The sequence below is a fragment of the Vidua macroura genome, chromosome 6, assembly GCF_024509145.1.
Source record: "Vidua macroura isolate BioBank_ID:100142 chromosome 6, ASM2450914v1, whole genome shotgun sequence".
Taxonomy (NCBI): Eukaryota; Metazoa; Chordata; class Aves; order Passeriformes; family Viduidae; genus Vidua; species Vidua macroura.
This window is the reverse complement of record NC_071576.1, coordinates 59903002-59927758: the sequence shown is the minus strand read 5'-3', so window position 1 is coordinate 59927758 and position 24757 is coordinate 59903002. Positions and strand designations below refer to the sequence as shown.

The window sequence follows — 24757 nt, the reverse complement described above, 5'->3', positions numbered from 1 at the left end:
ACTGAAACATTTAAGTAAATAACATTTTACAGAATTTCCTTGTATCAAACCAGTTTTTTGTTATTTTTTCATTCCTAAGTTCATGGATGTACTTTAACTACTTCTCAGATGGAATTTATTTTCAGTCCTACTTTAAATTATTTCCTTAAGTATATAACAGCAAGCACACTCTCATCTTTTGCAAAATGAGCTTCAGTGTTTCTTTTCTTTTCCATTGCTTGACTTTTACAGTTTAAAACAGTGTTAGGTAGTCTTTTGTAAGCAAAACCAAGGTGTTTGTGTAGTGCAATACTTTTAATAGTTCAGCTTCTGAAAATAATCTACATTAATTGTAATTTAGTAGTGCACTGGCCATGCCACTGACATGGTTTTGGTTATTAGTAAGAACACAGGGAAAGTATCACAAAGCATCTATTTGCAGTAAACATAGCAAGTCTTATTTCTCTTACAACATTTTAAAACATTTTCAGACCAAGAAGTTCAGCGGTTGAAGATAGGAATGGAGACATTATTGGCTGCAAATGAAGAAAAGGTGAGAAAATAATCCTTGTTCTATGTGTTAAGAATGAAATTATGGTTTTGAATCTCTGAAATGCTCCAAATAACACGTTTTCTGTAAGGACTAAATGAGAAAAGGGATTCATTCTTCAGGAGACTATCATTTTTGTGGTAATAAATCAAGCTGTGGGATTTTCCTGCATGGTGGCACACCCATATATGACCACAGAAACGATAATATGCATCCCTAAAAACTTCCTTTAGCAAGAGGGGAATCCTGGCAGTGAAACATTAGTTCTGGAGAACATTAATGTGGCTCATAACATTTATTTCTCAAAAAAAGCTCTAATGTCCAACTCCTCTGGTTTCCTTACATCTATAATTTCACGTTGTCCAGCAAATATTGTGTACAAAGGCAAATAACATTTCTTACAAGGCGTGTGAAAGACTGAGCCTGTTTTCATTAAAATCACAGAGATGTAGTACAGCGTTTCTGCAGTTTAAAATGAAGGATTTAAAATGTAACTCAATTTATTTCATGTTTTCCACAGGACCGTCGGATAGAGGAGCTGACACTACTGCTAAGCCAGTACAGGAGGGTCAAGGACATAATGATTGCAGCTCATGGTAAAATGGCTTGTGAATAGTTTCCTGATTTTATTTTTAGTTTATGTGGTGGTTCCTGTGATCATTATGACCTGTGACCATCAGGCATGATTCACAGCATGAAATGATCCTAGAGAGGGAGAACTCATTTCCCTTCCACTAAGGAGAACCCTGACAGCTGATGAGACAAATTTTGTTTGGAAGGAACAACTGAAAACCCACATTGCTTTGCTCCACACAATTCTGTGTATTTAACTTCAAAATCTGGGGTGGGAGGAAAAATCTGTGTCCCATTTCTCATTTACACTGTAGGAAGTGGAGTGGGTTTTAGGACAATCTCATTTTAAGTTGTCACCATAATTTTCAGCACTGAACTGAATCTGGGAATCTTGACCTTCTGAAAGGACAGTTTTGTTCCATGCACACCATCACATTAACAAGCAATAACAATATTTTTAGGCCTTGCATGGCAGAATGGAAACTTGTGTTTAACACACAAAAATAGGGAATGAGAGTAAATGTGTTTAACACACAAAATAGAGAATGAGAGTAAATCTCTCTTGGAACGTTCATGAAGTAAATCAATAAAAAGAAGCAAGGAACAAGCCATGATGCTCTGGATTGTTGAGCTGATACTGCAGAAAGCAAACTTTGCCTGTTTCTCTCCCTTTCCACTTCTTCTCTCAAACATTTCAGGCTCTCCTGTCTCTGGTGGCAGCGAAGAGGAACTTGAGGCAACTTTAAGGAAGTGGAATCTTTTTAATAACTCTCAAGGAGAATTACTGAAAACAGAGGTACAGACGTTCTAGAAGCAGGTTCTGCTGTACAGATGATTTTTTGCTGTTGGTTTCTCTGCAGTAATGTGGGTGAGGGCTCAGCCCTGGTCGAATTTTTGTATTTCTTGGTATGGGCACAGTAGATTCAGCAGAAAGCACCAGAGCTACAGGCTTGAAACTCTTGTATCTTCCCCAGGCCTCTGCAGGAGAATTGTCACCAGCTGTGCTCCCTCCAGTGCCACACAAAGCCGTGGAAATCAGGCAAGACCTTTCTTTCTCCTGTGGTGCTAAAAATTGTATTATTTGGACAATAAATTGTATTATGTATTATTTAACAGTTGGCATCTTCCCTTGACTGTTCTTGGCTTTGCTGCACTTTTGGGCATTGTGAAAGCTGTGCTTGTCGTGGAGGTTTGCAATGCTTAGATGTTTAAGGTTTAAATTATAGGAATAAATCAGCATTTTTATATCTAATATAATATATATTTATATAATATATTTTATAACATAAATATATTTATATTATAAATATGTAATATATAAGAATATATATTATATTGTTATATTATACTATATTACACATATAAATGTGTTATATAGATTTCAATGTTATTTATTGATATAAAACTATATCTATGTATTTATGTTTATGTATCATATTTTATATATTTATATATAAATTTATTTCTATTTAAAGTGGAAGCATTCCAGTACCTTCAAGTAATTTAAACTCTCAGCAGGAAGAATCGTTGGAAGTCACAAATAGGTAAGAACTGTCACCGAAATGTAAAACAGTTTTCCTTTCTAAAATCCCTAAATGTTGCACATTGCTCACAGAGAGTTTTTACTGTGCTTGTTAAGAGTTTCTGAAACCACCTAGAGGTACAAGGCTACAGCTGCCCACTGGGCCTGGCTGCCTTTCACTGCTGGTCAGAGGATGCCTTGCTGCTCCTTCTGCCTTCAGCTATTGCAGTTCTCAATGCCATGACTTTCAGACTTAAAGCACAATAAAATAAAAGAATCTTTTAATTCTGAGCTCTGTTTGAGACACTGCTGACATGCAAACAAACCGTGTTGTATTAACTGCTGCTCTTCTGCCTGTGCCTTTGTTAAGGGTTCCACAGAAAAAAAAGTCAAGTAGTTTAGAAGACCTGCAGAGCGAATCCTTGGAAAAGGTTGGTTTTATTTGTAATCACAGCTTCTGGTTTTTAATGTCACAACTAAAAGACTAAGATCAAGTATAAATATTATTTTTGTTATACATTGTAGTAACTTTAACCACCACTAACTCTGTATGTGGGGAAAGAGCCCTAAAACAGCTCAGGTTCTTTTTCCCCCCAGTTCCAAACTGGTTGACACACTCACATGGACACACCTTCAAATTAAGTTTTAGCCCTTAAAGAAATAAAAATATTTAAGTGAAATACAAGAAATAGCAAGGAGTCATTTTGTTAAACTGCAGTATTTTGTTTATAGGGTTTTTTTAAAGTATTTTTTTACTGACAAATCATTAAACATATTAAGGCAGCTAATCCTGAAAGTAGCTAAATGCTGGGACTGGGTATTTCCAGATAGGATTCCTTTTTGGCTGTGTGCATGTAACAGTGTTTTCCCTGAGCTTTCTGAGCCAAATGGCATTCCTGAAGATGGCAGCAATGCTGCCTTAGTTACAGCAGCAGGAGCACGTCAAGGGCTTTCATTCCAGCCCAGAGTAAAACTTCCCAATTTGCAAAGTCTTGTTACATTGTGGTCCACGGTCCTGTTTTGTCATTATGTACACTGACATTTTTCTACACTTTTGTAATTCTGCTTTGTGAGACTGTTGTTGTTTTCTGTACTCAAATTAGGTTTAATACCAGGTGATCTAGACCCAGTAATGCCATTGAAATCAGATACCAGTCATATGACTGCTCCAGTTCTTAAATTTTTAAAAATTTTTCTTAATTATTTTAATATTTTTCTTGAATTGCTGGAGATGGTAGTGACCAAGTAGAATTAAATTTGTGAAATTTTTGCTGTATTCATTTGATTGTAGACACACGTGACAAATCAGAACTAACATTTCATTCCATGAAGAATTAATAAAGGTTTTCTTGTCATAACTTTTAGTTATTTTCTTGTCTTAAACCAAAAGTCTGAATTTATTTCTGTGATATGCTGTGATAAGGCTGGACCTACACATTTATGCTGGAGTTATTCTGCCTTGCTCAAAGCTCAAATTCCCACTGCTTCCAGCAATAATAATAATAAAATAATAAACCACATGGGTGTCCCTGACCTAACTGTGGTGGAATTTTTATCACTTGGTTTCTGTCAGAGCTCTTTATGGTTTCAGCTGGATCCATACAGGATTGTGTGTATTATTTTATGTCAGTTGTTTTCATGCTGGTCTGTTAAACAGCTGTTGTGTTCCCAGCTCAAAGCAACTCTAAAGGGACCACCCAGAAACCTGAAAATAGCAAAATTCCTTTGATCACAGCAGAACTTAAACAGGAATTTTGTAGAGTGGGGAATGAGCAAACACAGTTAGTATTAAATATTGGATTGAGATGAAATTAAGAGGGAACGGTCCTTGTAATGTATTGTCCATATGTTAAGCACCATCTCTATAGCAATAAGACTACATTTGATGTTCCATGTATGTATGTTAATACTAACATTTGTCTGTTGCTTTTTTCCACAAAACTTTGAAATTGCCCTCCCTGAAACTCCATAGTATGTAGATGGAAAACCAGCACAGCCTGTTGTAGAACAAGAGGTATATTAACTGCAACCTTCCCTAACAATTCTCTGGTGTGGTGTGGTGTGATGTGCTGTGATGGTGTGGCTGGTTTGCATTTTATATTCATTTTCTCTTCAAAATGTTTGCATAGTTCCAGTGCTTACAAACACAGGGGGTAAAGATTTGAGAGGGAAATCTTTTGGTTTCTTACTTTTTATCTAGAAGTTTGTTACATGAAGCTGACTGTCAGTCAGTCTCAGAATGCACATTGCTGATGTAAGACACAACTTCTCTACTCTCACAATAGTTTTGGTACAAGTCGGGATGTATTCCTGCAGTTGCCAAAAAGGAGCAGGAGTTGAGGAACTGAGCAATCTGGCCTGCAGTTGTAGTATCCTGAGAATCCTCTAGGCCTTGGAATAAGAACAGATAAAGCAGTGATTGTCTCATAGAATTTTTAATGTATCATCCTGTCACAGACAATGTTTGGAAAAAAATTTTGTTGGAATGGGGTTACTGAATAGGAGCACGCCGTATGTTCCTCTGTACTAAATATGGTTTGCATATTTCTAGTGCAAAGTTTTCCTATGAAACCTCCATTCTGATACTGAAACATTTACCAGAGGGAATTTATTCCAAAATATTGGGTGTACACCATTCCCCTTACTAATGTCAGCTGGAGCTGCAGGGTCACTGCTTGTCTCAAAAAGCACCCCTGCCCTACAGCTTTCACCCAGAGTGTTGGCTTGTCCATCTCTTCATCTGGATTCAGTGTTGAAGAAATCCCAACAAACCATTTCCAAAACTGTAGGCAAAAGTACTCATGTGAAACATGTGCTTTGCCTGGAAAAATAACTTATTAGGCTCAAATCCATCAGATTTATGGGAACATTTCACCTACCCCTGTGAAAGGAGCAAGGAGCCCAAGTAGATATCACTTGAATGCAAGGAAAGTTAGGTTCTGTAATAGAACTGGCAATTATATTTAGTTGTAATTATCTTAAAAAGAAAAAAAAAAAAAAAAAAAAAAACCTTCACATTTAAAATTCTGACTATGCAAAGAGATTTTTGTCCTTACAAAAGTTAAATTTCTGTATCCTAACTTTGGTTTTGATTCTTTTACTGTTATTAATGGTGGTAGGAAATACATTTGTGGAAATTTAAGGTGTACCAATACTTTTGGGTTGAATTCCTGAGATACAGTTGTGAGGCAGAAACAGAGAAAGTCTGGTGGAGAAAAAATGATCTGAGACGTAACTAAATACATATTTGGTGCTATCAGAGCTGACCTTGGAAAGATCAAACAATTAAATAGTGACAGGGTCCTGGGGGAGAGAGGGACAGCTAGAAAAATTCTTATGGCAAAACCAGGTAATATTTAACATATATTTTAAATTAATGCAGAGTGGATGAAGTGGGAGGAGCAGATAATATTTAACATATATTTTAAATTAATGTAGAGTGGATGAAGTGGGAGGAGCAGATGAGGGAAGGCAAGGCTGTGTCTTAGCTAGGAAACTGTCAGCTGATGGATGGGTTTAAATTGAGTTATCTGCAAGCAGGAACTTGCAGGGAGTGAAGTCATTTTGAACCATACATTTTTCTCAGCTTTAAGAACATTGTGTACCAGATTGCAGATGCTGTGAGCAATTTGATTTTGTACTCATTTTCTCTTTCCCTCTTTTAAAAACAACAGAGTAAGCCAGTGGGGAAAGGCAGCAAGTACCAAACGCTGCCAGGAAAGCTGCCCCGAGCCCTGCAGAACGGAGAGCAGGGAATGTACAGCTCCCCAGAGGGGTGTGGCACGAGTGACAACGATGACAACGGCGTCCCTGGCCTGAGTATGTACCTGTGCCTCTCTCCCCACAAACTGTCTGAGGGGTTGGGACACAGAGTGGGATGGAATCTGCTGTGCCAGAGCAATGCACTGCGATGTTCGCATGGTTCACTTAGGGAATGTCCTGCTACTGCTTTTTCCTTTTCTCTTTTTTTAACAAATACCAGAAATATTCCCATAGCTCATGGCAGAATGAAGGATGAGTTTCATTTTGAGGGTTTTGTTTGGTTTGTTTTTTTTTTTTCTGTTGCACCTGACAATACCATTTGAAACTTCTCAGTACAAACATCAGAAACATGAACATTTTGGGTAAAAATCCCTCTATCAGCTCTGTTGGTTGCTTAGCTATGGGGGACCCACTAGTGAAAATTTAATATACTTCTTGCAGAAAAACATCCGTGAATTTTGGAACTACAAATATATTTCCATTCCACAACCACAGCCCTGTGGAATCCTGTATTAATTTCTTTTCAGTGGCACCTTAAGCACAGATTTGTTGACAAAAAGGTGTTAAGAGTGAGGCACAGGACCAGGTATTTTTTTAGGACTGAAGGGCTTGGGAGCTCAGGCACAAGAGTAACTCTTGTGATTCTGAAGTCTTCCTGCACTTTAAAAGTTACAGTGAGGTTTTTTTTTGTTTGGCTGTAGGTCTTTTTCTCTGGTGGGGGTTGGTTAATTTTAAGGCCTCGTGGTCCCTAAAGCTGCTAGCACGCTGCAATTTCAAGGTTGCAATAGGCTGTGGTTGTTTAGGGGTTTTGAAAGAGCTTTTCTGTGATGGCAATTTTGTAGGCAATGCATGAGCCATGCTGTAGTGTCTTCAACTGCAGGATTATCCAAGGGTGGGTGAGCTTGAAAAGGAAAATGGTTTTTTTTCTAGAAACAAGCAATGGCTTCTTAAATACACTGAGTTAAGAGAATTTTTTTCTGCAGGTTGGTTTGTTTCTTGCACGTGCAGTGAATTCATTCCACCTCCAATTCTGTGTTTCAGAGCAATTTGATGTAATCTTAGCCACTGCTTCATTTCAGATACTCTGCAGGCTTCATAGAGCTCTGTAGTCTTTGCTTAAAGAGCTGAAACTTTCCAAGAATAGTTAGGAAAGCCCAAGCAGATCCATTTTCATCCCTACCTGTTTAAGATGATCTGTACAGAGTTCTTGGGGCTTGTGCACACACCAATGCATATTCACTTCCACGTCAAGCACAGCTGCTTCTTTTTCTTTTTGTTTCTGCTTTTAATGCTCAGCTTAACTACTTTGCCCTTCTGTAACTTTATTTTGCTGGTGTTTTGTATCTTCTTTGCTTCTCCATCTGGCTTTCTGCTTCTTGGGATGACTGAAGATCGCGGCAGGAGTGTCAGTGCGCCTGTGCTAGGTACTGTATCCAAACAAGATGCAACTTTAACACTCAGTTTGCTGCTTACTTTGTTTCTTTCCTTTCCCCCTCCCTTTCCCTATGAAATACTAATCCCAGCTGGCCCCCCTAGACTGAGCTCCTTACATGCAGTACTGAAATGAAGTAATAGCTCCTGCTGTGTGGCATTCACATGGGGTTTCTTTTTATGACACTTATTCCTGCTTTCGTTCTCACTCAGTTTAGAAAAATCCCCACTGCTTTTGATGGAGGAATTTGAGGTATTAAGAGCAGGCAAGAAGACCTTAAACTAATTCAAATAATGTAGTTAAATAGAAAAGAATGAAATGACAGAATTATTTTACCCAATGTTTTATTATTTTCTTTTTTTTTTTTAATCAAGTGTCCAGCTGTTTTTCACCTTCTGAGCATGTTTGTTTTTTTTAAATAAAAGAATGATGTTATAGGTATCTCTACTTTCATATCATGTTCTGCATTTAAGCATCAGCCTCCCAGACAACAACCTTATCAAAAATTAGTATAAAATGTGACTATAACACTGTTCTTAATGCAGGAGAAACAGAGAACATGGATGGCACAGTGGTCTCAGATGACCTTTCACCTCTCTCTTCGGGAACGGATTCAGGTCCACAATCTCCATGGTCTCCAGAAAACAGAAAAAGTCCAAAAGGAATCAAGAAAATCTGGGGAAAGTAAGGTCTTTTTTTTTTTTTTTTATTCACTGTCAAAGCATTTCAGCTGAGAATGAATTCCCGGCAAAATCTACAATTATCTATAGCAAGAATAACCTAAAATTTGGGGAGCAAAAGCAGCTTTGGGATGGCACAGGTGTGTTCTTATGTACACAGGGGGGTGGAAAAAATATTGGGAGTGTTCACAGCGTCATGCTGGTGGAAGAAATAAGGCACTGCTGTAATCTTAATGCTATTAATTTAGCATGCCAGCAGTTTTATTAGCCATGAAAAATTAAATTGTAGCAATTTGCTCATTACAAAAGACACACAGGGGAAAAAAATACGGGAAAACAGAAGGAACGGAAAGCAGGGCACAGTTGCACTGTGTCCACTTGATCTGCTTCAGCAACAGCTGCCATTTCCAAGTCTGGATTATTAATTGGATGAAAGTGTCACAGCTGCTCTGTGGAGCTCCTTTATTTTCCTCCAGAGTTAGGTCCAGACTGAGTTTCCTAGAACTCCTTCAGCTGCCTGGGGAGTTTGGCGTTTGCGGTTTCCGGGGAGATCCACAGAGCTGTTAGTTGTCACTGTAGTTTCCACGCAGAACAAACATCCTCTGTCAGCAGCTAACAGTCCTGTCGTGGCACTCTTGTCTTGCAAGAATCCGAAGAACTCAGTCAGGTAACTTCCCTGCAGACGACCTGGGCCTGGCAGAGTTTCGGAGGGGAGGTCTCCGGGCTACAGCTGGACCTCGCTTATCCCGATCCAAGGACACCAAAGGCCAGAAGAGGTAAAGGCTCCTCCTCTCCTGGTGCTGTTGAATGTGCCCAACAGCCAAACCCATCCTCTTGGGGAGTTTGCCCGAGCGCTGTGGAATTCCACAACAGCTGGAAAAAATTTCCCTGGTAGCAAAATCATCCTGAGAATCTCCCCTGCCTGCAATCCTCCACCCCGCTGCTTTGGTGGAGTGTCAAAAATGTCACCTTTTTAAAAGAACAAGGAGAATAATTATCTCCTCGTCTGCATAGTGATGAGGATTCAGCAATTCCCTTTTCCCTCTTTTCAAACAGAAGACGGGAAATTCTTATCTGCCCTGCAACTGTTCACAGGTTGTGGCTGGGCTGCCAAATTCCCAGGACACCCCAGAACACAGCACCCCGACAGATCTGCTGCGGTGCTGCCTCTGGCACACCGTGAGCTTTCCAATGTGGACATTCCTTCTTTCCTTTGAGATCTTCCCAATGTTTCTTGTGCTTTTCAGCGACCACAATGCCCCGTTTGCTCAGTGGAGCACTGAAAGAGTTTGTAACTGGCTTGAGGACTTTGGCCTGGGCCAGTATGTGATTTTTGCCCGGCAGTGGGTAACGTCAGGCCACACGCTGTTAACTGCCACACCTCAGGACATGGAGAAGGTAATCACTGCTACTCTCTGCCTCCTGGTTCTGTCCCACCAGGCCCCTCCAAACCATTGGCTCTACCTTTCTGAAATCCACAGTATCAATTTTCATAGTTACCTCACGTGAGGAAAGGAACCAGAGGCAGGGCAAAGTCTTTGTTAATGTTTTTTGTTGCAGGAAATGGGAATAAAGCATCCACTGCACAGGAAGAAATTGGTTTTGGCCATTAAAGCTATAAATGCAAAACAAGACGAGAAGTCTGCACAACTTGATCATATCTGGGTGACACGTAAGTGTTTGGACTCTCACAGAATTGTTTGGGAGGGAATTTCTCCCACCTCTATGAAAGGGCAGCCTGACTCACGTTTAAGCAGTTACCAAACATCTTTTAAAAAGCACTAAGTTTCCCAGTGGAAGAATTGAAGATTTTTGTGTTGTTCCTGACACCCAGACCTAAAGCTTGTGGTGTGCTATGGAGAGCTCTGTCAGAGAGCAGGAAGTCAGATGGGTGGGCTCAGTCTAGGAAAAGCTCCATTGTGCTGCAGAAGATGTGCTCCAGCACATGTTGTGTGTCAAATATCACAGGGCTGGTGTGGACAAAGCTGCTTGGTGGGAATTGCTTTCAGGCTGCTGGCAAGAGGCTGTCCTCAGGAAAGGGGAACAGGTAGAATGAGCCACCTGAATGCCTCAAAAGAAGCCAGGCAAGAGGGGAGAAGGGCTTCATTCTTACTGATCTGGATTTGGTTCCCCATTGCTCTCATATGTGCAGGGTGGCTCGATGACATTGGCTTACCCCAGTATAAAGACCAGTTTCATGAATCCAGAGTAGATGGGAGGATGTTGCAGTACTTAACTGTGGTAAGTACAGTCCTTTTTTCTCAGTTTTACCAATTTTAACTTCTGAATAAGCAAAACTTTTAAGTTTTTCCTTTGAATGTGAGCAGTTAAAGAATTTTTGCAAAATGGAAATAGTGCCAATAACTCCTTTGTGCTGCCTAGTGCACGGAATTTGTTCCTAAGGTCTATAAAATAAGTCATGTGTTAGGGCTAACTTCTGCAAAGTCCTTCTTTCAGTATGATGTAGCACACCACAATTAAAAGTAAAATGACCTTTTTTACATGTAACCTCTGGAGTGCATTGTTCTCTCAGCAAAGTAATAGCAGAAAATCCAGTGATTTGTACAGCTCTGACTACATCCACAGCACACCATGAACCACACACAGCCACTGTGTTTTCTTCCCATTCTCATGCCCAAGTCTGGGTAATTAAGGCCTGGATTTGCCTTAACAGGCTACACTCCTGCCTTCATTTTTTAGCCAGGTCTCGCTCTGGTGCAATGTTAAAAACCCAACAAACCAACAACAGAACCCCCTCCAAACTTCCACCCTAACAAAACCCAGACCCTCTTTAAAGTATGAACTTTCATCTTTCCTAAACCACAGTTACTGTAGTGTTATATAAAACTACACAGCAAATTTAAACTCTTCCTTCCTGGGGAGAATATCTGTTTTGGTTTGTGTTCTGAAAGTCTCTCTTCTTCACAGAATGATCTTCTTTTCCTGAAAGTCACCAGTCAGCTGCATCACCTGAGTATTAAATGTGCCATTCATGTGCTGCACGTCAATGGCTTCAATCCCCACTGTCTGCGCAGGAGGCCAGTTGAGGAGGTAAAAGAATGTTGAAATAAATTACTTTAAGCAAGTATGAATTACCTGGTCCCAGCCAAAGGGGATAGAAAGTCAGCAGTGTACAGTGATAGAACAGAATCATTGCTTCTAGGGACTTGCATCTAAAGCAGCAGCTATGTGACTTATTAGGTGAATCTCGTGCATTTCTCTTCAGAAGTTATTTGCATAGTGGGGGAAAAACGCTAATTCATCTTCCAAGAGAATAATTTGGACTGACTTGTCTTTGCCTCACCTAATTTCTAAAATCTGTAAGGTTTTGGCCTTACCTGATCAGCACAGTTTTTTCTTAGCATTAAACACTCTCAATAACCCTGTTGTCAAATGTTCCCTTTTTTTCCCTTTAATCTGTAATCTCTGCTGTTGTACTTCTTGATGCAACACATGGGGTTTCATCAGTATTAGACCAGGTCTGCCATCTCATCAGAGACTGCTTGAAAGGGGCTTGAAGAGAAAGAATCCCTCAGTCAGGGAAGCACAAGTGGAGGAAGAGGAGGGAGGCTGCTTTTGTCTGAACTGAGATACGAGCTGTGCACACTCAGACAGTGCAGGCTGTGGTGTCATCACCTTTTGTGGTCCCTCCAACAGAACAACGTGTCTCCTTCCGACGTGGTGCAGTGGTCCAACCACAGGGTGATGGAATGGCTCAGATCAGTGGATCTGGCAGAATATGCACCCAACCTTCGAGGCAGCGGAGTGCACGGGGGCCTGATCGTAAGAATTTACCGTTTCACTACTAAAAACTGACAGGCTGTAATATAAACCATCTTTTATCTGATGTTCATCAAGCAGAAAGAGACAAACACATCTGCAATGTGACAGCGTGATCAGGCCTTCCAAGGAGCCTCTTTGATCCATGCATCTTCATTTTACAAAGGAAAATTAAAATAGAAAAGGAACAGCTAAAACACTTTCTATAATCACTTTCTATAAAACATTTTATATAAGCTGAGCTGTGCACAAGTGTATGACAGCAGCACAGAAAAGGAAACCTGAACTGTGCTGTGTGAAAATTGTTTTTTGATAAGGCATCACTGAGTGTTTCTTTGAGTGATTTACCAGAACTCTGAGCCACGCTAAATAACCGCCCTGAAGTCACAGCAGTCAGGAATGACATTTTTTTTTTTTAATTCAAAACATTCAGAACTATTTGCAGCTCAGTAATGTCAGGGTTCTAAAATACCATGATTCTAGTGCTGTAGAATTTTTGCAAAAATGCAGCAGTAGAAATCATACTAAGATTAAATTTTTACTCTGAGTAGAGCAAAAAATTCTGAAAGGAAACTTGTTCAAGCCAAACAAATGTATGGTTTGATGATAAATATAAACACATATTGATGGATTTGATGATAAATATAAACACATATTTGTCTGATCACATTCAGCATTTTTTCTTGGCTCCTTTCAGGTATTTCCCATTCAAACCCCAGTATCATGAGTGAGCTATAAAAGGTCTAATGTGAACAGGTACTTAGTGAGAAGTCCTCTGCTAAGCACTGTAGCAGTTTACTATTGCAAATATTTATATAAAAAATAACCATCCTGCCCTTTTCCCAGATTCTGGAACCCCGCTTCAATGGTGACGCGCTGGCCATGCTCCTGAATATCCCACCCCAAAAGACCCTCCTGCGCCGCCACCTCACCACCAATTTTAACGTCCTAATTGGGCCAGAGGCACAACAAGAAAAAAGAGAAACCATGGAGTCAGCAGCATACACACCTCTGACCACCACTGCCAAAGTTCGGGTAGGTCCCACTGTCAAAAATGAGATGTCAGTGTCAGACTCCTCTACTCTGAATTACAAAGAAAGTAAGGGACAAATTGTGAGCAGGGAGAGGTGAATTCTATGAGTGCTACATTCCCCTTGATTCTACATACCAGACCTTTTACTATGTGTCTGTTTTCAATCAGGTCCTGAAAACAAGCAAGCAATCTGTTCCATCTTTTCTTAGAAGGAACATCATGTAAATGCATTTAGCATCCACTGTAACTCCAGTTTGAGAACAAATATAGTTAATTCAGAAACTACGTACTTGAATGACCAGGGTATAGCAGTAATTGAAAAGGGGAGGATTTTGAATGTTTACAGAATAACTTTGTTTTACTCCAACTACTTGTTTTGACTCCTTATTTTAGCCAAAGAAACTTGGATTTTCGCATTTTGGAAACTTAAGGAAAAAGAAGTTTGACGAATCAACAGACTACATTTGTCCTGTGGATACAAGCCCAGCTGCTACGAATGGTACTTCGAAAAACTACGGTGGCTACAAAGGACTTAGTCCTTTCACTGACAGGGAACTGGATCAGGTGGGACAGACAGACTGATGCCATGCTCATCTCATCCTCTCCATGCATTCCAAAGCTTGCAAATAACCAAATGTTCCCCTATAACAAACTCTTTGCTACATCCGCATGAACTCACAGAGAAAAGTATTGGCTGTGGACACTGGAAAGAGTTCCAGATTAAGAGTGTTGGGGTTTTTTTAATCAACATCATAATAAACTCATCCATCCTCAAGCCCTTTTTCAGGACTATGACACCTTTACACTCTGAAGATTGAGGTATTATGTCAGTCAAGGGCGTGGTTGCAGGAAACATAAGACTTTTGTACTTCTAGCTTTCATAATTTTAGTATGGCACACTATTTTTTTTTCATTATCTTTATGGGTGGTTTTTAATGTAATAAATTCATTTGGACAAACTTGTACAAAGCTATCGAGTTATATTAAAGTACAACTGGATTGTATTTTTTAACAGACAGTAATCAGAAAATCCAACTGAATTTTTCTTTCATGGTGTACAGTGGGGAGTAGTTCTGCTTATGAAGACAATGCATCAGCAATGAACAAATTATTAATAAACCAATAGTTAATTCACTTTCGTAATGTAGTAGTGAACTTGTGAATGAAACTGTCTAGGCAGCATACAGAGATATGATGATGACTAAAAACCATCAAATTTTATTTCAACTTTGCTGTTGTGTAAAGGGATGTAAACCCTGAAAAACGGAGCGCTCCTGGAGCCTTGTGTGAACTTCGGCAGCACACAAGAGCCACACAGAGGCAACTGGAGTAAACTGGCCTTTCTCCAGTGACATAAAAACAGTTTAAACCTGATAAGAGAATGGTCACAACATTGAAAAGACTAACTGTGAAGGTAATTTTTTCATTTGCATGGTTTAGTGCATCTAACATCTCATTTGTGTTCACTGGCTAACCGTGGTCTTTTTCAATGTATTGCTCCTCAACAGGGAGGATACCAAACCCTGACTGTGGATGTCCACTTGCTCAGCTCAGAGTTGTGAGGGAATGCATTAACTTAGAGCCAACTGTGCAGTTGTTCAAGCATGACAGAAAGACTGGATTTTTCTCTAGGAGCATGGTCTGTCTATTAAGCATGACTTCTGAGCATGTGGCCCACACAGGAAATCACAATGCCCTAGAACTGGTGACATTTCTATGAAAGAAGAGGTAGGACTCTATCAAGGACTTCTTGCCTGTGAAAGCCTGCCTGAAATAAGTAGTGTCAGACCATTTAGAAAATTTTACTTTTCATTGATAGTATCAAAGCTTTTTTTTTTTTTCCTGTGAATTATAGGCCAAGTTTCATGGAATCCATCTCTCTTAATCAGGATCCACTCTTCCTGTCATTAAATGCATTTTCACATACCGTGTAGCACGGAGGCATTTGTGTTAAGGAGCTTTTCAACTTACCCCAACTTCATTTGTCCAGGCACAGATCCCTCCCAAAGCTGCATGTAGAGTGAATAAAATTGCACATGCTGTCTGATTTGAACTAGTTGCTGACTGCTTTTACAGATGGAACACTCAGAAGGCACAGTAATGCAAATAGGGGCTCTTTCCCAAGGCATAACCCACCTCACGGTACGTACTGGTTCCTCTCTCGTTCCAAAGTCACCCATGTGCTCTGCTAAATCTCACTGAAAGTTGGTTATTGCTGGTGGAAATGAAGAGTAAGTGGGTCTCTGTTCTTGTTAAGTATCTCTTTACAGCCTGGTGGGACATTCAGCCAAAAAAAAAAAAAAACAAAACTGTTTTTAAATTGTTCTAGAAATTAAGCTTCATTTAGGCCTCTTTAAGTTTTCATGAATTCTGCTGTCTCTTTGCAAAATAACAGATATTCATCCCCTTAAATGAAAACAATTCTTCAAAGATTTTGCAGGTAACCATCACAGCAGCTAGGAATGAGGTACAGACTTTTGCAAATTTACATGAGCTAAAACTCTGTGCAGAACGAAACACCTCACTCTTGCTTCTTCATTCCACAGAAGCCAATATATTAAAAAATAAAAATGAGCGACTGGAAGACATAATGAAGAATTATGAAATATAGTTGAGTTGCATGCCAGACGCAAAATCTCTAAAAGTTTCCCCAAGCAAAAAAAACTTTATTTAAAGCTGTATTGAAGAAATTCCCTTTGTGTTGTGAGCCTGATCTCACTGTAGCTGGGTCTCTGGGAGCACAGGCCTCTCACCAAACACCCTCAAGTCCTTCCCATCTTGTTCTTTCAGACACTGCTGAGCCAGGATGAAATGCTGAATGACAGCAGGTTTTTAACACCAACCTTTGAAGACTGGAGATGATGCTTCAGCATGACCAAGATTGCTACTCATACCTCACGCCTGCAGGAGTGGCCAGGAGCAGCTGGATGCTGTGGAGCAGGAAAGCTTTACCTCTTTTCTGCCACTGCCACCTCCCATGCAGCATTTCCTACCGTCAGTGTAGCCACACCTTACAGGTAATTCTCCTCTGTGCTGTTTTCCCACATCATGAAATAGGAAACAGGTGTTGGGAGAGGAGTGGGACTCATATCCAGAGTCTGGAAAGCAAAGACTGGCAGTGCTTTGTCCTTTTATTCAGTTAACTTTTACATGCCATGTTGATGTACTGTTATGTGAAAGACCTTTTGTAATTTTTTATTTTTATAATTAACTCCTGGTGCAGGAATCATTAATACATAATTGTATCACAGGGGCTAAATCAGAGCCACCTGGAATTCAGCTGGAGGCTGGTGAGAGCAGCAGTAATGGCTCACTCACCACTCCTGTGGTCTTGCCAGACTGATCCCCAGAAAGGATTTCAATCCCTTCTCCCTTTCACTGGCACCTGTCCTGCCCTCTTTTTATCCAAGTCAGTGTGCTGTGGGATGGGAAGAATGGAACACAGTACTGTCCATCAAGCCCTTGTTTTTATTAGAATGACAAGCTGCCATGTTCACAAATCTTTACCTGAGGCAAAAACAACTGCAGCAGTGAATGTAACTCTGAGACTACCAGGAAAGTACCAGAAAAAAACACAGATTTGTTTCTTTAAAACACCTGACAAAATCTGTTGCTGCTGTACTGGGCTAGAGAGGACTGCATCAGAGGGAAATATGGCCTATCACTTTTTGAGGGGCTGAGGGTGAAGTTGTCACCTTTACAGCACTTGTGGCATTTGTTTAGTTTACATCTCCTGTATTAATGAGCTATTAAAAAGCTCTCTTAGTAAACAGATAAATGCCAGAAAAAAATCTCCTTAATTGTAATGAAAAGTACTCTGTACAGGGCTGGTGTGCATTACTCTCTCCTTGCTGGCTGCAGGTGTTGCTTTAGATTCCAATATAGCCTGAGGGCAGGTCACTGCCAAGCCACAACCCTCCCAAAGAAAGAGGGAAGCTCCAGGGCTGGCCACAGGATGCAGCCAAGGACTCTTTGAGAACTACCTGGGGTGCTTTTTACAGATGATCTACCCTGGTCCTCACTTCACCAGTCTCTCATGACAGACCTTGCACTGTATGGTCAGGTGTAAGAAGATAAACACATTATTTACACAGTGGTAAAATCAAGGCAAATTCTTTTCAATCACTGCAAACTGAAAAAAAAAAAAAAAAAAGGCGAATTCAGAAGAATGAGAAATAAGTCTACACATCAGCAAAGTACTAATGTTTAATAAAAGGTGTTAAATGTACTGGTCTGGCAATGCAGTCAGGTACCATGGGCATTTGAAATACTTTGTCAGGTCAATTAGCCAGCAGACTTATTACAGCACTGCAAATGGGATTGGCTGCTCCAGCTGCCCTGGGATAGTCCAAACACAGTATTTCCTGTTTTCTTTCAATGCTGTGTTTACAACTCAGTGTGTTGTTGTGCTAACTTGGCTGTGAATAGTCAATCCACAAAACAATTGATTCTTCTTTTAAATATACGTAGTAAGAAATCCTAGTTAGCATAACACTGGTATAAATGCTTATTTCTTGAATGTTATGAATAAATTCTGAATGTTTCCCTCTCTTTTGCTGACTGTGGAATTATTTAACACAAATCCATGTGGATGACCTTTCATCGTTACATTTTTTTCCCTCAGAATTACTATTTTATACTAATTCCAGAGGTAAGACTAAGTAACTCCCACAGAATTCAAGATGATTTCTCAACTTCTTAGTATTAAAACACAAAAGGTAATTATGAAGTTATAAACCACAGAAATTACATCAAGGTGTTAAAAAAAACACACACACAATCAATCACTGCACAGTTGCACATCAACTGTTCCTGTAGAAAAGTATGCAGTACTTCCAAAAAAGGTATCAGGTGACATTGATGTTAGTAAGCAAATGTGCTGCTCTTGGGATAGCCAAGCTTGTCCAGGTTGGGCTGACAGGCAAACTGAATCATTGGTGGTGGCCCACACATGAGAATGAGGGTCTCACTGCCAGGGGGAGGCAGGTGGGCTTTCAGCATGTCTGCAGTGACAAAGCCAGAGCTGTACGTCCAGTCTGCAACAAAGAAATTCATTCAATTACTTTGAATCTCTCTACAGGCTGAAGCCTTTCTAAACCTCATTAAGTAGCTGAAGAATTGAGTTATGGCACCATCACTGCAAGCCAGGAAAGGATTAAATTTCTCACTCAGCTCAAACCTAGTGATCCCCTTCCACAGGGACAACAAGCATGTAGGTAACAAGATTTGGCTGATAAGATATTGAAGTCTTCAAACAATAAATTATAAAATTTAAAAGAAATGAGCAGGTAGGAATAAAAAGGTAGAGTGAATCAGCTTTTCCAGTGAAGAGGGGTCACCCCGTGTCAGGGAGAGGTATTGAGACCTGTACTTTTGGTTTTTTGGTTTTTTTTTTTTTTTGAGATGGAGTGGTAAGGTGACAAAGTTTGGTGATAACAAAAGCTCTGCCATGTAGTTTAGTGATAAGAGAAAACAAATTAAAAGAGGAAAGAAATGCTAAACTATTTCAAGCAGTAGTATTATTGAATGCATCTGCCATTTGAAGTGAGCCAAGAAGGAAAATGATGCTTAATCCATACACATGGCAACTCTGTTACACCAGAATCTAATCTGGAGCTGCTGCACAAAATATGTACAGGTATTAAACAATTTAGTGCCAACAACATGCTAACATAACCTGATTTGGGAGATAGCCCAAAACAGAGGTGAACTTTTGATGAAAACTCCCAAAATCTGGAATACATGAAAAGAAGCACTGGGTAACACATCTGACCCAAATGAGGTTAATTATGAGCTCCCACTTTTTAAGGCCCACCTGGGCCTTAAAAATCCCTTTCTAAAACAGGGTATGGGGTAAGGTTTGTTTCTGAGGAGTTTCAAAGTGTAAGACAAGAACATTTGACTCTGATGTCCTCTTGAGCAAGAGTGAAGCTCTGACTGTTGTACAGGGATCAGCAAAGGCATTTCCATGTGTCCCTACCTTTTGGAGGTCTGTCCAGGGTGTACCACAGCACAAACTGCTCAGGATGCCTCTTGGCAAGGTCTTCTAGCTCAGCTCTCAGCAATATATCATTTTCTGTCTGCAAAATGAGAGTGCTAGTTAGCTCCAAGCCATCCCAGGAGCCCTCTGATGGGAGCTCATCTGCCATTCACAACACATGCAATGATAAAAATTATGCAAATCAAGAAAGTAATTGGTATTTTGCCCCTTCCACGATAGCTATTATCATTATAGGCTTCTGTAAAGAACAACAAACTGTGAGGCTTAGCAGCCACCTAAACACAGTCCTAAAGATGGCAATTAGAACTTTTTCTAAAGGCTAAAATCACAACGAGCTGGATTTGTCCCTGACCCTGGCAAATTTGGCCCTGGCAAATGTCCCTGGGCCAGCATGGTGAAGGTTAACTGTACAAGCAGATTAGTGGAAACAAATCCTGTTTCCTTGAAATCAGTGAAGGACTAAGATGAGCAGAGGGATCAGGATCTGGTTGCAGTATTTATTCCCTAATGTAGGAATTCAGTGAAACTATGAGGAGACACCTAAGTGTGAAAAAGAATGAAACGTGGACCATCAGTTAAAAAAGCTCAGAGACCAGCAAAAACAAGTGGTATATTAAAGAAGAACAAACAGATGGGTCAGAATACTCGCCTGATTAGCAAAAAGGAGGTAACATTTTGTGGAGTCCTTAGGATCATTTGTGATCTGACGGATCAGCTGCAACATAGGAGTTATTCCTGTTAAAAACCAAAATGGTTAAAGTGGGTATTTCTTTCCATGGCTAGAGTTTCATTAATTCATATTAATTATTCATATTAATGCTGCCTCCCTTCAGTCTTCAATGGGATCTCAGTCTGCACAGGGCTACACACCTCTGGATTTCTAATCCACATGGAGTGCAGAGATTGGGGTTTCTATTATGACAAACAGTTCCAAAACAAACCCAAAATTCTTGTATGCAGGGCTTTTCTCTTCAGGATTCTCTATCAGGTAATTTTACCCTCAAGACATTCTCGTAAAATACTTTTTGTCACTGATGAAGCCAGTTCTGAGGTCACAAGGTAAATTAGTATTCACTCAGTAAACACTCAGGTTGCTACTCCCCAGGACTGAGCTCAAACCACTGGAGTGCCTCAATGTGCCACCATGAAAAGAAATCAATGAAAAGAAATGCAGGTGAAAGTACTCTGCTACCAAAGTACAGTGACAGTCCTCACATATATCCATAAAACATTTCCACTCTCTAGACACCCCCATGATGGGATTCGTTTTACCTGTTCCTCCAGCTATCATCCCAAGGTGCTTTGCAAACTTTTTCTCTGCTTCAGACTTCTTATTAGGCTTGATAAGAAAGGTACCTAGAAGAAATATTCCAAACCTATAGGTACATTAGCTTCCAAACAAACATGCATACAAATTCCATGGGAATAAATTACCACAGGTGATCAATTAATGAAGACAAATCTGGAAGTCCCTCCCTTCTGCTGAGATAGTCATCAGGAGATTGCTGATCACAGGAGGTCAGCACCCAGAGAAGTGCTGAGCATTCTGAGGGGAGACTTAAGTGCACAACTCCTCTCTGTCAAGATCAGTGCAAAATCTTTCACTTGTATCCTACAAGAGGATTACTTCTCTGAGCTTATTTCCTCACAGTCAGCTCAGACCTGATTTTAATTATGAAATGGAGCTGGCTCTCAGTCAGCTGGTTATTCACTAACAGCACTGAGATTCTCAGAGGGCATTTTAAGCCACAGTCTCACTTGCTTAAGAAGGATCTGGAGCATCACTCTCCATATGTATAGCTGAGGTATTTCATTTCCACTGCAGACTTCTCAGTCATATAATGGAGCAGCAATTTTTTCAGATTTATAGTCCCAGGAGTGAGACACTCATCAGATATTCCATACACAAAGTACTCTTTCCCATCATATCAACTCCGACAGGCTCATGGTCAAGTCTAGAAAAGGTGTTTTTTCCTCTTTTCCACTTTAAAATAAGATTCTCAAGTTTTATAAAAATGTAACCAATACCTCCCTTTTGCTCTCCCACCTTTGTGTCACAGTACCTGTCCCCTTATAGACCAGGAGCCCATTTGGCCCTCTGAAATCAATGGTATCTCCAATCTTCATGTTGTCTAGATACTGGGACATCTTCCCACCTTCTGGAAACTTGGGGTTCACATTTTTGTGGTAGACCTGTAAGAACAATCATTTGCACATTACCAACCACTAACTTTCCTGCAGACAGTATCTGTAGAACACAATCCTGCAGGTCTGAAATTCAGCACCTGAGAAAGAAATCAAGGCAATTCTTTGCTCTCAGTTATCTCTTGAGCAGCCAAAATAAGTAAAGTGTGCTATTGGGCACACGCCCCTCTGCTCCCTGCAAACAGCCAGGATAACAGGGATGGGTGGCAGGCAGATTATGTACTGCTGTCCTCATTTCACTATTGCCTTATGTCACCCCATTTTTGTAGCTGTTCCTTCTGAAAACAGCATTGCTGCATCTTTTCCTTCTGAACCTTTCCTACTCAGCCACACAACAGCTTTTTCAGTTTTCAAAGCACCTAAGAAGCATTAAGCAGCTCGTAACAATTCACCACCCTTGTAACATGAAGAACATAGCATGCAAAAAAAAAACCTGGATTTTTGCCTAAGGACAAACTCTATCATAGAAAAGGATTAGGAAATCCAGAAGTCCTGGGATCAGATAACCCTGCATCCCCTAGCTTAAAGGATTTCCTTCGTGTGACTTGTTTTCTGCTTAGAGATGTTTGCAGTAAGCATTAGCAGCAGCACAGGCTGCTAATGGGAGGGAGAGACATCAGTATCCATGCACTGCCAAATCAAAGACATTGGGGAAATTCCTAAAGTATTGCCAGGGAAGTGATTCTCTCCTCCCTCTACTCTTCCTCTGCCATCCCTCAGTGCCACACAGCAGATACACAGGATACAACTTACTATTCAAGGGCAATGTGAAATGAGCTGTTTGCCGTGCAGTCACCCTATTCGAAAAAGATGAGATCTGATGAAATGAAATTTAATGAAATTTGAATGAAAGATGATGAAGTTTGATGACTAAATCAAAACAAACTATTTCATTAAAATTATGTGCTTCCCCTCCTTCCAGTTAGCAACTTATCTCTATTAAAGGAAAACAACTTTTACCTTTATAATTAAATCAACGTAACCTTTTGTCTCGTCACTGGAAACAGGGGTATAGGCTCGAACCACCAGATTCCCATCAATTTTTGCAGAAAGGTAAACATGTTGGCCTGGGGAGAAATAATTACAATCTGATTATTTTTTTTTCATCCCTGGAGGACAAGAAAGAAAGGCAGGTATTGTAACCTGCTACACATGCAATGACAGAGAAAATCTTTGCCATATAAATGCTGCATGAAACATTCAATTTCTTCCCTTTTTTCAGCACAGAGCAGGCATCTCCCCAGGGAGTAATAGAGTTTCAGCATCTTATTCCTAAATTCTTAAGAATGAATCTGGATAAACACACGCACTGCAGAGCACATCTCAGTTGGTTTGCCATTTGTCTAGTTAATTCCATTACTCTCTGCCACATAAGCCAGAAGAGAGTTTGGAGAAAACCAGGCAGCATGCAAGGCCATGCTCACAGCATGGAATGGGATGACCCTGACACCTGCCACACAGCACAGGGAACTGCCAAGTGCACAACAAACAGAGCCACATCTGCAGATCAGAGAGAGACTTTCCCCTGAACAGATTTTCACTGATTCAAGGTCCAAGGTTCAGTGCTATCAGTGTTCCAGGGCACAGGAAAGAAGGCCAATCCTAGGCTGAAATTTGTGCTACAGAACTCCAGATAAAGTTGCGTGGAAATGTGTGTAATTTAAAGGTAAGTGCATGCACAAGAAAGGCTCTGAATATTTCAGCATCTACCCAGGCAGCAGAGTTGTCCCCTTTCTCCTTTACAAGTGTGACTGTATTTGCCAAAACCATGAGGGCAATTGCCAATAGACTGAGGGGACCAGATGGAAGTAGAATGCAAATAAGAAATATGAAGAAGCTTTGACAGACTCCATTCTTGCTTATATCCTGACTGGTGACAAATTCCATCAGGCTCAGTTCAGTTTCACTGCTCCATTTCTAACCTACACCACACAACTGGACAAAGCACTCAAAAAAGATGAGAAATCCAACCCTCTGGGAAACATGATGTTTCTCTCTGAGACAGCAGCATTCAGATGCAGCTTTCAACTCCTTGCTTTGCTGAGCCTTAAATTCACAGTCGGAAGTCCAAGAACTGTGAGAAACCAGAAATACAAGTAACTGTTTACAGTACTTACCTACAGGTAATCCTAATATATGATTCGTTGAGGGTAGCCCGAATCTAAATTTCTTAGTATCGTGACTGATTTCCTAAAAAACCAAAGTTAGAACGAGGTCAGCATCACCATTAGTTCGAATTTCAAACTCTACTCAACACAATATGCTTCAGCAAGCCTGCTCTTTGTTAGCATGCAAGCCAAATGCTGGGAAAGGACACAGAAACGGCTTCGAAAAATAAAGTTGAAATAACCAGGAGTTTCAGAAGCTCCTCTCTACTTCCACAAGGAGTGACTTTTGCCTACCTGCACAATCCCTACAGCATCTTTACATAGATAAAATCAGGAAACCCTGTGCCCAAGGCCAGTGAGCACATTGCATGCTTGTGACCAAAGATCATGCTACACAGCCGTGCAGGAGCTCAGGCTGCCGAGCTTGCTTCTCGTGGTGCACCCAGGACAGGAACCGAGGGAGGAACACAGCCAGCACTTCAACGTGCAAAGCGCCGGGAAACAACAGCTCGCAGCGTGCCATAAACGCTCTTACACAGCTGCTCTACCATGGGAGCATCACGGGGCGGCTGCGGGGACCACAGCCATCCTTGCACGGCTCCGTGCGCTGCTCTGGGGATTCGATCCCTGGGGTAGCCCACGGCCAAGAGCCTCCCAGGCCAGCGGACCTACTGCCCTCGGACCCCCGATGCCCCATGTCCCCAGAGCCCCGGGCACCTCCTTGTCCAGCAGCCGCAGCGGGTACTTGGCCAGCGGGTCCTGCAGGGTGACGGGGCCGCTCGGCCTCCGCGCCGTCCCTCGGAGCAGCAGCAGCAGCAGCGCGGACGCCGCCACCACGGCCACGGCGATGGCCACAGGCACTCCCTGTGAGGGGAAGAAGGGCAGGCGGTGAGGGCACGGCGGCGGCGAGGGCTCGGCCCGCCCCAGCCGCAGCCCGGCCCCTCACCGCAAACGCCTCCATGGCGGCCTCTCGCCCGCAGCCCCGGCCGCGCAGATCCCGCCTCGCGGCTCCTCCTCGGCTTCCTCCTCGGGTCCAGCCTCGCGGCTCCTCCTCGGCTTCCTCCTCGGGTCCAGCCTCGCGGCTCCTCCTCGGGTCCCGCCTCGTGGCTCCACCTCGGTTCCTCCTCCCGGT

At 41.2% G+C, this 24757-nt stretch overlaps 2 protein-coding genes across 8 annotated transcripts in view; one reads left to right on the top strand and one right to left on the bottom strand.

The window, feature by feature from the left end:
- Window positions 1-17862, top strand: part of PPFIBP2 (PPFIA binding protein 2) — a 77571-nt gene extending 59709 nt beyond the window's left edge. For 4 of the 7 annotated variants that reach the window (XM_053981642.1, XM_053981637.1, XM_053981641.1 and 1 more), the window contains 20 exons: window positions 471-532; window positions 1050-1125; window positions 1801-1898; window positions 2077-2141; window positions 2578-2646; window positions 2995-3055; window positions 4597-4638; window positions 6299-6443; window positions 7778-7810; window positions 8364-8502; window positions 9146-9274; window positions 9746-9896; window positions 10059-10170; window positions 10651-10739; window positions 11427-11549; window positions 12156-12281; window positions 13125-13313; window positions 13705-13875; window positions 15388-15453; window positions 16102-17862. In XM_053981642.1, the coding sequence (XP_053837617.1) occupies window positions 471-532; window positions 1050-1125; window positions 1801-1898; window positions 2077-2141; window positions 2578-2646; window positions 2995-3055; window positions 4597-4638; window positions 6299-6443; window positions 7778-7810; window positions 8364-8502; window positions 9146-9274; window positions 9746-9896; window positions 10059-10170; window positions 10651-10739; window positions 11427-11549; window positions 12156-12281; window positions 13125-13313; window positions 13705-13875; window positions 15388-15453; window positions 16102-16173 (2018 nt within the window). In that variant the 3' untranslated portion in view covers window positions 16174-17862. The remainder of the gene's footprint in view (window positions 1-470; window positions 533-1049; window positions 1126-1800; window positions 1899-2076; window positions 2142-2577; window positions 2647-2994; window positions 3056-4596; window positions 4639-6298; window positions 6444-7777; window positions 7811-8363; window positions 8503-9145; window positions 9275-9745; window positions 9897-10058; window positions 10171-10650; window positions 10740-11426; window positions 11550-12155; window positions 12282-13124; window positions 13314-13704; window positions 13876-15387; window positions 15454-16101) is intronic. The other 3 variants (XM_053981639.1, XM_053981643.1, XM_053981638.1) reach the window with 2 other exon arrangements.
- Window positions 16760-24719, bottom strand: LOC128809571 (NADH-cytochrome b5 reductase 2). Its single transcript, XM_053981647.1, has 9 exons — window positions 24572-24719; window positions 24343-24489; window positions 23635-23707; window positions 22478-22584; window positions 21376-21505; window positions 20585-20668; window positions 19958-20047; window positions 19292-19387; window positions 16760-18347 (listed from the first exon to the last, which is right to left on the bottom strand). Exons 1-9 carry the CDS (start codon window positions 24584-24586, stop codon window positions 18175-18177), a joined length of 915 nt encoding a protein of 304 aa, XP_053837622.1. The 5' UTR covers window positions 24587-24719; the 3' UTR covers window positions 16760-18174.
- Window positions 24720-24757: the final 38 nt, after the last annotated feature.